Below are 15,146 nucleotides of genomic sequence, written 5' to 3'. Positions count from 1 at the left end.
CAAGCCTGAAGAGGTTAAAAAAGAAGATGCATACTTCCATCTTCTACATTTAGTAGTCAAATGACATGAAAACCATTGATTCATTGTTGTAGTATATACATAATATAAACACAGATATACATATAATGCCTTGGCCTTGTACTGCTACAAATCTAAATTCAGTGGTATTAGTACCTGTTTAATAACAGTTGCATGGAGAGCACCTGTAAATTCTATAGTGTTCGTGGGTAAGTAGTGAGGGAGACTTTCGTATAGGTAGACACATAGAATAAGCATCATGACAGGGTTCGGATCACAGATGTCCCTGGCCTAATATTGGAAAGAAAAAAAGAAAAATAACCAGACATACTGTTAAAATTTTACCTGTACACTTTAGAGATACGAAGGTGAAACCCAAAAAGTTATGGTAATTCTTATTACACAAATATTTTCAATCTAACTTTTAATAACTGGATTAGGCACATAGCTAAAATGAATATGAATCTTGACAGTGCACAAAAAAGCTAATTCTTGAAGACCACTGACATGCTCTGGTAATAAACCTAGGATAAAAATTAAAACCACCTTTTTTTCCCCACAGTTCAGCAGAAACAGAGGTTCCTTTTATGAAAATGAAGCATAATGAAAAAGCAAGTAAAATTCACTGACTGGAAAAACATTTGTATTTATCATCTTTAAAAAAAACAAACTCTTTTAAAATCTTTCGGCTTACTCTGCAAAATACCATCCCAGGTACATCTACATATATTTTTGCAACTGTTTATGAAGACATTAACACTATCCAACTAACAATTATATAGTTATTTTTATTGAGATAACAAATTGCTTTACAAAAGGTATCAAGTATTACTGCATCTTAAATATTTGATTTACAGAAATGAATTTAAATGGCAACTGTGAAACTTGTCAAAGCTTTAGTATTCAGCAATTCTGGTAAGTCATTGAAAAGAGAGAGGTAGAAACTTCTCCATCAAATACATGAACTTTTCATAAAGCTAATCAAACAGTAAAGGGACTTAATGATGTGTTTTCCCAAAAATAGAGGCAGTAAAGATCTAGCTACAAATTTAAATAAACAAGATTCTGTACTTCCTAAATCAAAAAAATTAAAGTAGGTTTTTTTAAACTTATTGATTATCAACTTTATAATATATAATATAGAGAATTATAATGAAGTTATCTATAATATACTAAATAAAATTTACAACTGCAGTTAATTTCTCTCCTGAATTAAAGTCATACTGAAAAATACACACACTTGGGAGCAGATCTAAGCAGCAAACCACTTCATTAAACTGTCACGTGTCATCCCACCAAAAGGTGCTTTTTTTCATTGAAGACATTTTATTTGGATCCCTTACATAATTCACTACGGCAGTATTTTGAAAAAGACCCTCCTTCACCTAATGCCTAGAAAGTGATTTCCATTCTAAATCCCCTCACCTTACAGGAAAAATTTTGCCTAGTTCTCAAGCAAAAAAAAAAACAGATCTATTGGGCTGTTGCTCATTGTCACTGTCACCCTCTCTAAGCAGCTTGCATGAGTTGTACATAACTACAGGCAATCTCATACCACCACTCCAGAATAAAGCTTCCTTCTGAACGGTTTCATCATACCATGATCTTGCAACTACAAACCATTCAAAGAGCAGATTGAGCACATTTTTTTCAATTTTAATATTCACCTGTACATTACTTAGAAGCATTGCATATATATAAAGTCAATGTCTTTCAGATCTCCAGGGTCATTTAAGACAGTAAGAAAATAGGTACGAGACACTTTAAATCCCAAGACTTTATCTTATGAAAAGTTGCTTACTACTTGTTTCTTTAAATCACTAGGAACTCAACAACTGCTATGAGATACTTCATATAGAGATACTTCATATACAAATACTTTAGCAATAAAGAAAAAGCTTTCTCTAGTCAGCAACTATTGAAGGTTTTGCCTCTATTTCTAAGGACATGAACAAACAAGTCTCAAATGATATTACATTCTTTTGTAGTACAAGCATACGTAGGAAGACAACATTATTTTTGCACTGTCCTAATGAACAGGGGAAAAAAGGCAAAATTAAAACTATCTATCTTAAATGGCATGCCTTTTTGTTTATCTGAAAGAGCTTTATTTGTGCCAGGTTTTATTTACACCAGCAGTTGAATTTAGAAACATGCATACTATATGGATCTGAATCTGACTCATAAGCATGTACATGGTAGGCATATCAATGGAAAAAGATCTAGAAAAACATCTGCAGCTTTTAGGCAAAAAGGGAAATTGAGAGTTGCATGGAATTAACAGTGTGCTCTCAATGTTCACCCTCATCCATCCTTCAAAAACTACTGCAAGTAATAACATCTCCCACCCACATTAGCCCACACTGTGCATCAGAAAATCACGAGTTGGTAACAGCACACAGATCTCTTCAGATGAGCAATAGTCACATCAAAGACAGCTGCACAAGTATATCTTCCATGTGTACAAAAAACTCTTGTATGCATTGTAAGCACAAACATATTTGCTGATTCAAGGCTAGCAAGCTATCAATAAACCCAGTATACATTTGCTGATTCAAGGCTAGCAAGCTATCAATAAACCCAGTATACATTTGCTGATTCAAGGCTAGCAAGCTATCAATAAACCCAGTATACAATTTCCCTGCTTTTCTGCGTGCACATACTTCCCTCAAGCAGACCTTTATAGAGAAGGCCTTGTAACATAACCCAAGAAACCTGCAAGCCTTGAACTTATTAGATATGAAGCAAAACCTCACAGTAGAAGAGTGTACAGTGACTCTGTGAGATTCCTCAGGAGAATAGAGCAATTCTAACTGAAATTTGCTAGATGGCTCCAGCTGTGGTAGCATGGAGAAAGAATGTGATACTCCAGGGGAAGCCTCGGTTATCCTTTCTGGGTAAGGTAAAAATGCAATAAAAATGGTAATGTGATACTTTTGATTAAGTCAGATTTATAAAAAAAAAAAAAAATAAAATAAATGCAGTCCATCTAATTAAATGTGACATTAATTGAAGTATCTTGAATAAGGAGCCCAGGTTTTTGTTACAACCACTCTTATAAAAAGAACAAAGTTTTAAAAATATTTCACAAAAATGTTCTCTCTCTAGATAAAAATACATTGTGTTCATGGGTAAATTTTCTTACTGCTGTATGTTTTCAGGGCCAAAACCTCTTAAAACTATGAGGATAAAGTTGTATCAGCTTAATTTTCTTTTCTTACTTTGTCAGTAAAGACTCATTTTAATATTTATTGTGAATACTACAAAAATTTCCAGGGAGCTCTGAGAATAACAGATATTCCTATACATTAATTTTTCTTCTATGAACTACATTATACCAAGTTTTCACAGGACAACACTTCCAGCCCCACAATATTTTATTTTTAGGACCAACTATATTCTTGTCCTCAACATGAAATGAAGTTTATTGCCTAAATGGAGATTTAGAGGAAAAAACTGCTTCAAATCTTTTTTTAGTTGAGTCTTATGAGGCAATTTTCATAATGAACCATCTATTACAGAACCTCAATACTCTCCAGCAGATTAATCAAGGGAATGTTTATTATTTCTACAACAGTAGGATAAAGAAAACAGAGCAGCTATTTAGTCAGTCACCTGCTCACTGATGTGAGTCTATGTAGAAATATTATTTGCATTAGTTAATATTTCACCTTTGTATATGTCTGCTTCTAGATAAGCTAATTCTGCATTTTACTGAATGGAAAAAAAAGCTACACACTTAGATTATAACCAGAAAATGTAGTAATTTTCTTAATCCAGTAAAATTTTTGTGCGGCTTATATTTTCCTCTTCAGTACTAAGAAGATAAAATGAAGAATAAATATCCAGATTCCTGAAACATCTGAAAAAATATGACTTAAATGAGAGTGTTCCTAAACTATGGTTAACTATACAAATATGATTTAAAGTTATGTTTTTCTTTCTTTTCCATGTATATTTCTCAAGGACTATAAAAAAATCCATAATTACTTAGCAATTCCTTTTTTTTTTTTTTTTTTGTCATTTCAAAGAACAGAAAATTCTAGCAATAAAAAAAAAAAAAAATCAGTGGAGATCATAAGGCTAAAATAGTCAGCCCAATAAAGCAGCTCCATGGGAAGAACTAGTCCTATGTGGATTCTCACTAGGAACCTTGAAGCGAAAGTGAAAATTTCAATTTCATTCTTAGAAATTTTTAGATAACTGCAGTTACTCTGTGACCCAAAGATTAATAAGAGCTTGGGAAAAGACATCGCATTTCTTAGCTACAGGGGGTTAAAAAGGGGAGAAAACTTTTGGCCTCCTCTGGACTGTCTTTAGTGCAGCAAAAGAGATGTATAGATATATCTACCATTTTAGCTATCTGAGCTAATTTTTATTTCCAAGTTAAAGATTTATACTAGAGCATACATTGCAGCGCTCCTACAAACCAGCCTATTCAACTTCCTAATTAGTAAATGCTCAAGATGCAATACAACACCCTGTGAAAAAGTAAACATACATTCCAAAGGACAGACCTCAACAGCCAATCTATCTCCATATTTTGCAGAAAGGCCTTTGTTCCTCTAGTTAGTTCCTTCTGCAGCTATAGCTAAAAACAGCTTCATGAATGTCCCTTGTTAGAATACAAAAGCAGCTGTAATGATATTGAACAAGGAACTACAGGATCTAAATGCTACTGATCTCCATGGAATATCAAAGTCTCGGTATCCCACCATTCTGCCTCTGCCAACAGAGCAGTTGCTTAAGAAAAGAATAAAGGAAATTGGGCAAATATAAAGTGGTCTTTACATTTACATAATTTGTCAGCTTCTGGAAATTAGCGGCTTAAGGATTTATTTATTATTGTTGAACACATCTCTGTCAGTATTTTAAATTCTTCCCTATTTCAATCCTTATATACAGAAATAAGAATAAGTTTATTAATTTGTTTTAATTCGAAATTGCTTGTTGCACTTTTTTCCTCTTTTAAGGTTATTAAAATGCAGTATTAGCTGAAATCTATTGCCTGAAACACAGGACCATAAAAAGCAGCTGAGGTTTAAGTCCTAAGATTCCAAGAAAGAAAAATAATGCATCACAGACCACAAGTACAAATAGCTCCACCCTCAAACAGCTGCTTCTTGATGACTGATGGATTGGCAACTGACAAAGATTTTCTTCAGTAACAAAAGCTGCATTCTGACATAATTTTGGGAGGAAAAAGGGTATGAAGGACAAAAAATTTGAAAATCTAGTGGAGCCACCTTCTTCCATGACAAAATTTTTCAAAATATGAAAAGGCCTCTCACATTTTTTGAAGACTTGGATGCTTGCTTGGTAGCTTTTCATTTGCGCTTTAATGTTGCTTAGTTAAAGAAAATGCTGAAGTTGAGAAACTGGATAAATTATCAGCCCACCTTACAGAGGGACCTTGATACGCTTGTGAGGTGGGCTGATGCCAACCTTATGAAGTTCAACCACGACAACTGCAAGGTCCTACACCTGGGTCGGAGCAATCCCAGGCACAGCTACAGATTGGGCAAAGAAGAGATTCAGAGCAGCCCTGCAGAGAAGGAATTGGGGGTGCTGGTCGATGAGAAAATGAACATGAGCTGGCTTCAGTGTGCGCTCGCAGCCCAGAAAGCCAACTGTATCCTGGGCTGCATCAAAAGGAGCGTGACCAGCAGGTCAAAGGAGGTGATCCTGCTCCTCTACTCTGCTCTCGTGAGACCTTACCTGGAGTCTTGTGTGCAGTTCTGGTGTCCTCAACATCAAAAGGACATGGAACTGTTGGAACAAGTCCAGAGGAGGGCCACGAGGATGATCAGGGGACTGGAGCACCTCCCGTATGAAGATAGGCTGAGAAAGTTGGGGCTGTTCAGCCTGGAGAAGAGAAGGCTGCATGGAGACATCCTAGCAGCCTTCCAGTATCTAAAGGGGGCCTAGAAGGACGCTGGAGAGAGACTCTTCATTAGGGACTGTAATGATAGGACAAGTGGTAACGGGTTAAGACTTAAACAGGGGAAGTTTACCTTGGATATGAGGAGGAAATTCTTTCCTGTGAGGGTGCTGAGGCACTGGAATGGATTGCCCAGGGAGGTTGTGAGTGCTCCATCCCTGGCGGTGCTCAAGTCCAGGTTGGATGAAGCCTTGTGTGGCATGGTTTAATGTTAGGTGTCCCTGTCCATGGCAGGGGGGTTGGAACTAGATGATCTTGAGGTCCTTTCCAACCCTAACTATTCTATGATTCTATTCTATTGTACTTCAAATGCTAAACATTTCAAGTTAGGACTATATAAAAATGGACAAGAAGTTCAAGGGCTGGTAAATTAGTTTTATTACAAAAAGAAAGCTATTTGACTTTTATAAAACCATCAGCTCTGTGATGTTAATTCCATAACCAACTCTCCATGGTTTTAGTCACTTGTATATTACTAAAATCTGGTCTTTAGTATTGCTGGCACTACTCCTCAGAAAACAGCTTGTACCTGCTTACAAGTAATGGCTCTTAATTTTATGAAAATAGGTTTATAACTTGATGCAAAAAATAAATGGCATTAGGTGCATCTAAGTCATTCCATGATATTTAGAGAATGCTGGCATTTCTGTTTTATTAGCATAGCAGTGTAGTGGATTGATATTAGAATACAATATATTATAAACAAATATTAATCTATCTAGCTGGAGAAAGAAAAAAGGGTGATTTAAATCTGAAATAATCACAGTAACTATAACCCAAATTTCTGACAGATAGAAGAGAGAAAAACTTTATTAAGAGATACCAGGAAGGAATAGATCACTGAACCACTTCTTGTAGTAATAATACTCTGTTTTTCTGAACATGTAATTATTACTTGAATAATGTAACAAAGCAAACTATTCAACTGATGCAAAAATCATGCAAGAGGGCTTTCCCCACTGCAAATCAATGATGAAAATAGACATCCTATGCCAAAGAACAGCTACTAACAGGCCACAGATAACTGGAAAGTAGAAAATGCTTGGAATCAGTGTCCATGTTACCTAGGTAACTAATTTAAACCAAGAATTGCAAATGACCATTGAAAATTATGGCAAAACTATTAAACAAACAAAAGGTAATAAAAATACTATATTAAATTTCAGAAACAGAAAACCATACATCTAATCTTCATTAGTTATTTCCAGATTGGTCAGGCTTAAACATTGAAGTTAAAAGGTAAACATATAGGAAACAATGTTGTGTGTGAACAAAAGATAGTTCCTAAGTTTATATAGGCTTTGCTTATACAAGTGCAGTAGCCAAGTTTTCAATAAGCTGGAAGTCAATGTGAGGATAGAACTGTCAGCAAGTCTGGATAAAAGATCAAGTAGTCATTTTAGTGTCTAAATAAAGCTTAAAAGTCTGTATTTTAATACGTTTCTAATGAATACACATATAAATATCCTTTTTTAAAGACTTCCCCTATGCCATGCATATCCAGTTTCTCTTTAGGTATACCTCAGGTGAGACCCTTATCTGGTCCAAGTAATTTTCAGCCACTCTGATGGAAATAAAAAGCAACACTGATTTTGAAACATACGTTTCCTTTTATTTCCATAACAGGTTTATGGGGTGCCTACAAGTATAACCTAGGTGAATCTAAAAATAGACATACCTAAACAGATCACTTGCCTGTTGCAATTCATATTTCCATCGATCTCATGCCAGTGAAAACACAATCACAAAATAAGGTCACAGAATGGCTTGGGTTGGAAGGGACCATAAAGTTTATCCAGTTTCAACACCCCTGCCATGGCCAGGGACACCTCCCACTAGACCAGGTTGCTCAAAGCCCCATCCAACTTGGCCTTGAACACTTTCAGTGATAGGGCAGCCACAGCTTCTCTGGGCAACCTGTGCCAGTGTCTCACCAGCCTCATAGTAAAGAATTGCTTACAAATATCTCATTTAAATTGACCCTCTTTCAGTTTAAAACTGTTAAGCTTTGTCCTATCACTACACTCTGGGATAAAGAGCCCATTTTTCCTGTGGGCCCCTTTAATTACTGAAGGGCAGCTATAATGTCTCCCTAGAGCCTTCTTCAGGCTGAACAACCTCAACTCTTAGTCTGTCTTCAAAGGAGAGGTGTTCAAGTCCCTTGATTATCTTTGTAGCCTCCTCCGGACTCACTCGAGCAGGTCCATATCCTTCTTGTGCTGGGGTCTCTCAAGCTGGACTCAGTACTCCAGGTAGGGTCTCAAAAGATCAGAGTAGAGGGGGAGAATCCTCTTCCTCGACCTGCTGGTCATACTTCTTTTGATGCAACACAGTATGCAGTTGACTTTCTGGGCTGTGAGCCCACACTGCCGGTTCATGTTCAGTTTGTCATCCATCAGTACCCACTTGGCTCCCTTCGGACGACTCTGTCCCCTTTGGGTGGCTTCAGCTCAGCTCGGCTCCCTTCGGTCAAAAGCCGGTATTCCCTCACTTTTGCCTTAGAAAGTACTGGGAAAGAGGGAATTCACTGGAAAGAGTGCTTCAAAGGCTGTTACAAGTGCTGAAGATTGTTGGAAGAAGTAAACGACCCTCAGAGACCAGCACCCTGTTTTTGTATGCCTGTGGGGAAACATTCTAGAAGAATGATGTAAATAGCCTCATGAACTTGAGGTGATCCTGCCCCTCTGCTCTGCTCTTGTGAGACCTCACCTGGAGCATTGTGTGCAGTTCTGGTGTCCTCAACATAAAAAGGACATGGAACTGTTGGAACAAGTCCAGAGGAGGCCACGAGGATGATCAGGGGACTGGAGCACCTCCCGTATGAAGACAGGCTGAGGAAGTTGGGGCTGTTCAGCCTGGAGAAGAGAAGGCTGTGTGGAGACCTCATAGCAGCCTTCCAGTACCTGAAGGGGGCCTATAGGGATGCTGGGGAGGGACTCTTTGTCAGGGACTGCAGTGACAGGACAAGGGGTAACGGGTTCAAACTGAAACAGGGGAAGTTTAGATTGGATACAAGGAAGAAGTTCTTTCCTGTTAGGGTGGTGAGGCACTGGAATGGGTTGCCCAGGGAGATTGTGAATGCTCCATCCCTGGCAGTGTTCAAGGCCAGGTTGGACATAGCCTTGTGTGGTACGGTTTAGGGTGAAGTGTCCCTACCCATGGCAGGGGGGGTTGGAACTGGATGATCTTGAGATTCTATCCAACCGTAACTATTCTATGATTCTATAATATGCATGTCTGTCCGTAATGAATATGTATGCTTAGTGACTATATAAGGATGGCTTGTTTAGCAATTCGGAGACACAGGTTAGGAGGAGCTGTCCCCCGTGTCTGCCAGCGCCGCAATAAAGAATACCTGCTTGAACCTTGAACCCTTTGTTGGCGAGTTTGTTCCTGGAGTTTTCTCCGAAGCACCATAGACTGCCATATCTCCCCTAATCCCCTCATAGATGCTGACAGACTCCATTATGGGTCTCCAGACCCTCGAATTCCCCCATATCCCTCTGAAAACACCCCATATCACCCCCATAGAATCCCATTTAGGGACTCCAGCCATCCATATCCCCACATAGACACCTTATCTCCCCCCATAGACACCCTGTCTCCCCCTATATCCCCCCAGAGAATGCCATGTAGGCACTCCAGACTCCCATATTCCCCCATAGACCACCATAATGGGACTCGAGACCCCAAAATCCCCTCATATTCCCACACAGACCCCCATAATGGGACTCCAAACCCCAAATCCCCCCATATCCTCCCATATTCCCACACAGAACCCCAAGAAGGGTCTCTAGACCACTATAGGCCCCCATCTAGGGACTCCAGACACCCATGTCCCCCTTAATCCCCCCACAGACCCTCATAAAGGGTCTCCAAACCACCACAGAACCCCATGTAGTGACTCCAGACCGCCATATGCCCCCTAATCCCCCCACAGATCCCCATATAGGGACTCCAGACCCCCAAATCCCCCCATCGACACCCATAATGTGACTCCAGACCCCCGTATCCTCCCATATTCCCCCATGGAACCCCATGAAGGATCTCCATCACACTATATACCCCCCTGTAGGGTCTCCAGACCCCCAAATCCCCCCCATAGATCCCCATAGTTGTACTCCAGACCCCCAAATCCCCATATAGACCCCCATAATGGGACTCCAGAACCCCATATTCTCCCTAATCTCCCCATAGACCCCCATAATGGGACTCCAGACCCCCAAATCCCCCCACAGAATCCCATGTAGGGCAATGGGGAGGGCAGTAGGGGAGAGGGAGAAGTAAGGGGAGGCAATGGGGAGGTAATAGGGAATTAATAGAGGACAAGGGTGGGGTAACTGGGGTTAATGAGGGGTAATGGAAATGAGGGGGAAGCGGCTTCTGTCGAACCCCTCGGAGCCACTCAGGTCCCTTCGGTCGGCTCCGCCCCTTTGGGCTGCTTCGGCTCCACTCGGTTCCCTTCTTGACAACAGCCCCGGCCCTCCCCGACTACCCCCTGCCGATGCCGGGCTGCCCCAGACCCCCTCGGTGCCCCGATTCCTCGGTTCTCCCACGTATGGAGCCGAACCGAGCCGAGCCGAGCCGTGCCGAGCCGAGCCGAGCCGAGCCGAGCCGTGCCGTGCCGAGCCGTGTCGTGCCGAGCCGTGCCGAGCCGTGCCGAGCCGTGCCGTGCCGAGCCGAGCCGTGCCGAGCCGTGCCGAGCCGTGCCGTGCCGAGCCGTGCCGTGCCGAGCCGTGCCGAGCCGTGCCGTGCCGAGCCGTGCCGAGCCGTGCCGTGCCGAGCCGAGCCGTGTCGTGCCGAGCCGTGCCGAGCCGTGCCGAGCCGTGCCGTGCCGAGCCGAGCCGTGCCGAGCCGTGCCGAGCCGTGCCGTGCCGAGCCGTGCCGTGCCGAGCCGTGCCGAGCCGAGCCGTGCCGAGCCATGCCGTGCCGAGCCGAGCCGTGTCGTGCCGAGCCGTGCCGAGCCGTGCCGAGCCGTGCCGAGCCGTGCCGTGCCGAGCCGTGCCGAGCCGTGCCGTGCCGAGCCGTGCCGAGCCGAGCCGTGCCGAGCCGTGCCGTGCCGAGCCGAGCCGTGCCGTGCCGAGCCGTGCCGAGCCGTGCCGAGCCGAGCCGTGCCGAGCCGTGCCGAGCCGAGCCGTGCCGAGCCGAGCCGTGCCGAGCCGAGCCGTGCCGTGCCGAGCCGAACCGTGCCGAGTTGTCCCCAGTTATGGAGGGTAATGGGAGGAAATGGAGGGTGATAAGCGGGCAATGTTAGGTGTCTGCTCCTCTGGGACCCCCTGGGAGCCAATCGGGTCCCTTCGGAGGCCTCGCCCCCTTCGGGTGGCTTCCGCACCAGCACGGCTACATTACGGCAGCTCCGACCCAGGAGGAACCGGGGCACCGAGGCAATTCTTTTTCCACAGGGTAGAAGAATTCTTTGAATCCATGTTTGTGATTGCCCTGACTCAGGTGCAGGACCTTGCACTTAGCCTTGTTGAACTTCACAAATTTTGCATTGGCCCACCTTTCAAGCCTGTTTGGGTCCCCCTGGATGGCATCCCTTTCTTCCAGAGGATCAACCATACCACTCAGCCTGGTGTCACTGCCAACTTGCTGAGGGTGCACTCAATCCCAATGTCCCCAACAAAGACAACACTAGACCCTATATGGGCCACTGAAGGATACCATTCACCACTGGTGTCCACCTGGTCACTGAGCAATTGGCTACAACTCTGAATGTGACCATCCAGCCAGCTCTTTATCCCTTGAGTGTTCCACCTGTGAAATCAATGTCTCTCCAATTTAGAGACAAGGATGTTGTGTGGGACAATATCAGATGGTTTGCACAATATTATCAACAGAGCTGAATTGCAGACAAATGTTCTTTATCTAACGCCCTTATTTATCAAGCTTAGATAACAAAGCAAATTTTTAGAATCATAGAATGATAGAATAGTTAGGGTTGGAAAGGACCTTAAGATCATCTAGTTCCAACCCCCGTGCCATGGGCAGGGACACCTCACACTAAACCATGTCACCCAAGGCTTCATCCAACCTGGCTTTGAACACTGCCAGGGATGGAGCATTCACAACCTCCCTGGGCAATCCATTCCAGTGCCTCACCAGCCTAACAGTGAAGAATTTCTTCCTTATATCCAATCTAAACTTCCCCTGTTTAAGTTTTAACCCATTACCTCTTGTCCTGTCACTACAGTACCTAATGAAGAGTCCCTCCCCAGCATCCTTATTGGCCCCCTTCAGATACTGGAAGGCTGCCATAAGGTCTCCACACAGCCTTCTCTTCTCCAGGCTGAACAGCCCCCAACTTTCTCAGCCTATCTTCATACGGGAGGTGCTCCAGTCCCCTGATCATCCTCGTGGCCCTCCTCTGGACTTGTTCCAGCAGTTCCATGTCCTTTTGATGTTGAGGACACCAGAACTGCACACAATACTCCAGGTGAGGTCTCACGAGAGCAGAGTAGAGGGGCAGGATCACCCCCTTCGACCCGCTGGTCACACTCCTTTTGATGCAGACCAGGATACGGTTGCCTTTCTGGGCTGCGAGCGCACACTGAAGCCAGCTCATGTTCATTTTCTCAGTGACCAGCACCCCCAAGTCCTTCTCTGCAGGGCTGCTCTGAATCTCTTCTCTGCCCAACCTGTAGCTGTGCCTGGGATTGCTCCAACCCAGGTGTAGGACCTTGCACTTCTCATGGTTAAACTAACCATGCATTTGTTGCATTCACTTTTATAAGAATGCTTAGGAAAATTCAATCCTTTACAACTCTCTCAAGTGTTTTTTTCAGGATACCCTAGGAAGATATGTATGAGAAGACAATTGCAACTCTAACAAATAAAAGTGACTTTTTTTTCCTCTTCAATTTTCTGAATTTAAGTACACAACAAGATTAGATTTCTATCTCAGGCAAACCAAGGTATTTGCATTTAGTTTATAGACCGGTGGATAGACAGATGCAGAGTTCTGTGTATTTGCAGTATCATATAAATTTTATTCATGTAACTAAGAATTAAGAAATAAATCCTTTTCCTTAGTTTTATCAAGAAGTTGCCATATTTACTAAACTAACAGCTCCTTATTAAAATGCAAGAAACTGAAGACATAAAAGTGTTAATTATCTTCACAGATAACTACAATGAAAATATGACTAAAGCATTAAGTGACAGCCAGGAAATTAGCTTTCTAAGGGCATACAACAATCTATAGACTTCCTCAAGGAAAAATTCTTCCATATACTGGAAATTAAAAAAATTCTATGTTGCCGCATTTCTTTCTTCTCCGTTGGCTGCTGACAGCATCTTCTGTCTTTCCTTCATTTCAGACTCAAGTCTTGGGGTTGCCATCTACTCCTTTTTCTTACTCATGTGGCTGTGTTATTGCCCAGTTTCACTGCTTCCTACTCCACAACAATGCTGAATTCCCCTCCTCCATTTCAACAAAACAGCCACATTCATTTTTAGTTTATTAACACTCTCTGAATTTACTCACAACATTTTCTATAGCCTGTTTGAAAATATCCTCCCTTTTAGTTCATCCCGAATATAAATGTTGGTATTGTTGGCCCCAATTTTAAATCAGTAGCAAATTGAGTTCCTCTATGCTCTATACCCAATCACTGCATCTTCTCTCCTAATCTGTCCTTGTCACGTACATTCCTTCCATATCACTGCTATCCACCATCTTATGTTGCAATATTTTTCAGGGGGCTTTCAGTCAGATCTTCTTCAAATCAAAGCATTTCAAACTTAAAAACATCAAACACAAAGTAGAAATACATAGAAAGACACCATTAACACCCCAGGGTTGAACTGCCAATCAGGATAGAAAGTGGAAACAAAGAATTTCTTGCCTAAAGTACTCCATCTTCAGCCTAAACCTTAATCCTTAAAACAATTTAAAAGCCCTGAACTCCGTTAGAAATCATTTAAAACTTGCAGCTGAAGTCTTCCAGACAGTTAAACTTCTTTATTACTGTAGAAGCTTAGATTTTTTAGGGGATTGAAAGTGCCATCTATTCCAGACTTAACATGTGTCTCAGCCTGTGCTGTCACCACCATCCTTGTATTAATCACTGCAAAGCTGCCTTGAAAGTTCAGAAGCAGTGATTGCCTCATAATCAAGAACTTTGCCAATACTGTTGGACTATTTTTGCTTGCTAAATTTAAGAGACAAGACTACCAGAAAAATCCTAAATTAGCAACAGGATTCATGTATTTTTCTGGGTTTATTGCTGAAGAAGCTTATGAAATTTCTACAGTAGTCTTTGAAAAGCATATATGAATTACAATAAATCTATGTAAAAAGTACCCTCTACCTTCTCTTTTTTTCTCATTTGACTTTCCCCAGTATTTTGTTGTAGAACATGCCTTAGCTAGAATTAAAATACAGACCTCAAAGATCCAAGGTCTCTTCCTTTTTTCGGTGTTAATAAGTTATATAGATTTAAATTTCTATTCTGTATGGAGATGAACTTTCTCATCTATAAAAACACCAATACCTCAAAAATGTGCTGAACTAATAACATTGTAGTATTTTAGATGCTGTAGTCTTAAAACACACAAATTGTATTAAACAGAATATCCTGGAGTTCTGCTTCCACCTTTAATGTGGTTAACTACTTTTGCGTATCTGCCATCCAGCCTCTGATGCAAAATATGCCTTCATTCTGACGGTTTTACCTAGATTATCTTTTTATGCTTCCTGTCAGTCACTTGTATGCAAAACAGTGGATTTTCTTGGTTTAGCCTGCCATAGTAAAGCCTTTTATATGTGCATATCTGTATCATGTAGTAGCAAGACAGTAACCAATACAACTGGAAATAGAAGGGTTAATTTTCCCTATAATCATATCATGATCCAATGGAAATAGAGAAAAAAAATAAAAAGTTGTAGTTGAACTTCCTTTCATACTACTTTATTCACACTACACCTCTACCTTTGATTCCTAATACTATTAATTCCTTTGGAAAGTTTCCTCACATACCAACAAATACTATGTCTATTGTACTATATCCTCTTCTGATCTTCTAGACAGTCCATATATCCTACACCAACCCCAGCCTGCCACAGTCCCTGACATTCACTTTGCTTGTGATGGAAGCTGCATCACTCTGTAAGTTCTTCAGGGAACAATATGATCTTAAAGAGTTTTTACTAATTTTTGGTAAGGACAGGATTTTTCATGACAGA

General features: G+C 41.6%; 1 protein-coding gene across 1 annotated transcript in view; it reads right to left on the bottom strand.

The window, feature by feature from the left end:
* CFAP47 (cilia and flagella associated protein 47) overlaps nucleotides 1-15,146 on the bottom strand; it is a 302,627-nt gene that overhangs the window by 187,143 nt on the left and 100,338 nt on the right. Inside the window, exon 36 of the mRNA XM_065677208.1 lies at nucleotides 175-309. Within this exon, the coding sequence (XP_065533280.1) occupies nucleotides 175-309 (135 nt within the window). The remainder of the gene's footprint in view (nucleotides 1-174; nucleotides 310-15,146) is intronic.

The sequence above is a fragment of the Lathamus discolor genome, chromosome 4, assembly GCF_037157495.1.
Source record: "Lathamus discolor isolate bLatDis1 chromosome 4, bLatDis1.hap1, whole genome shotgun sequence".
Taxonomy (NCBI): domain Eukaryota; kingdom Metazoa; phylum Chordata; class Aves; order Psittaciformes; family Psittacidae; genus Lathamus; species Lathamus discolor.
The sequence above is the reverse complement of the archived record's forward strand: the minus strand, read 5'-3'. Positions and strand labels throughout refer to the sequence as shown.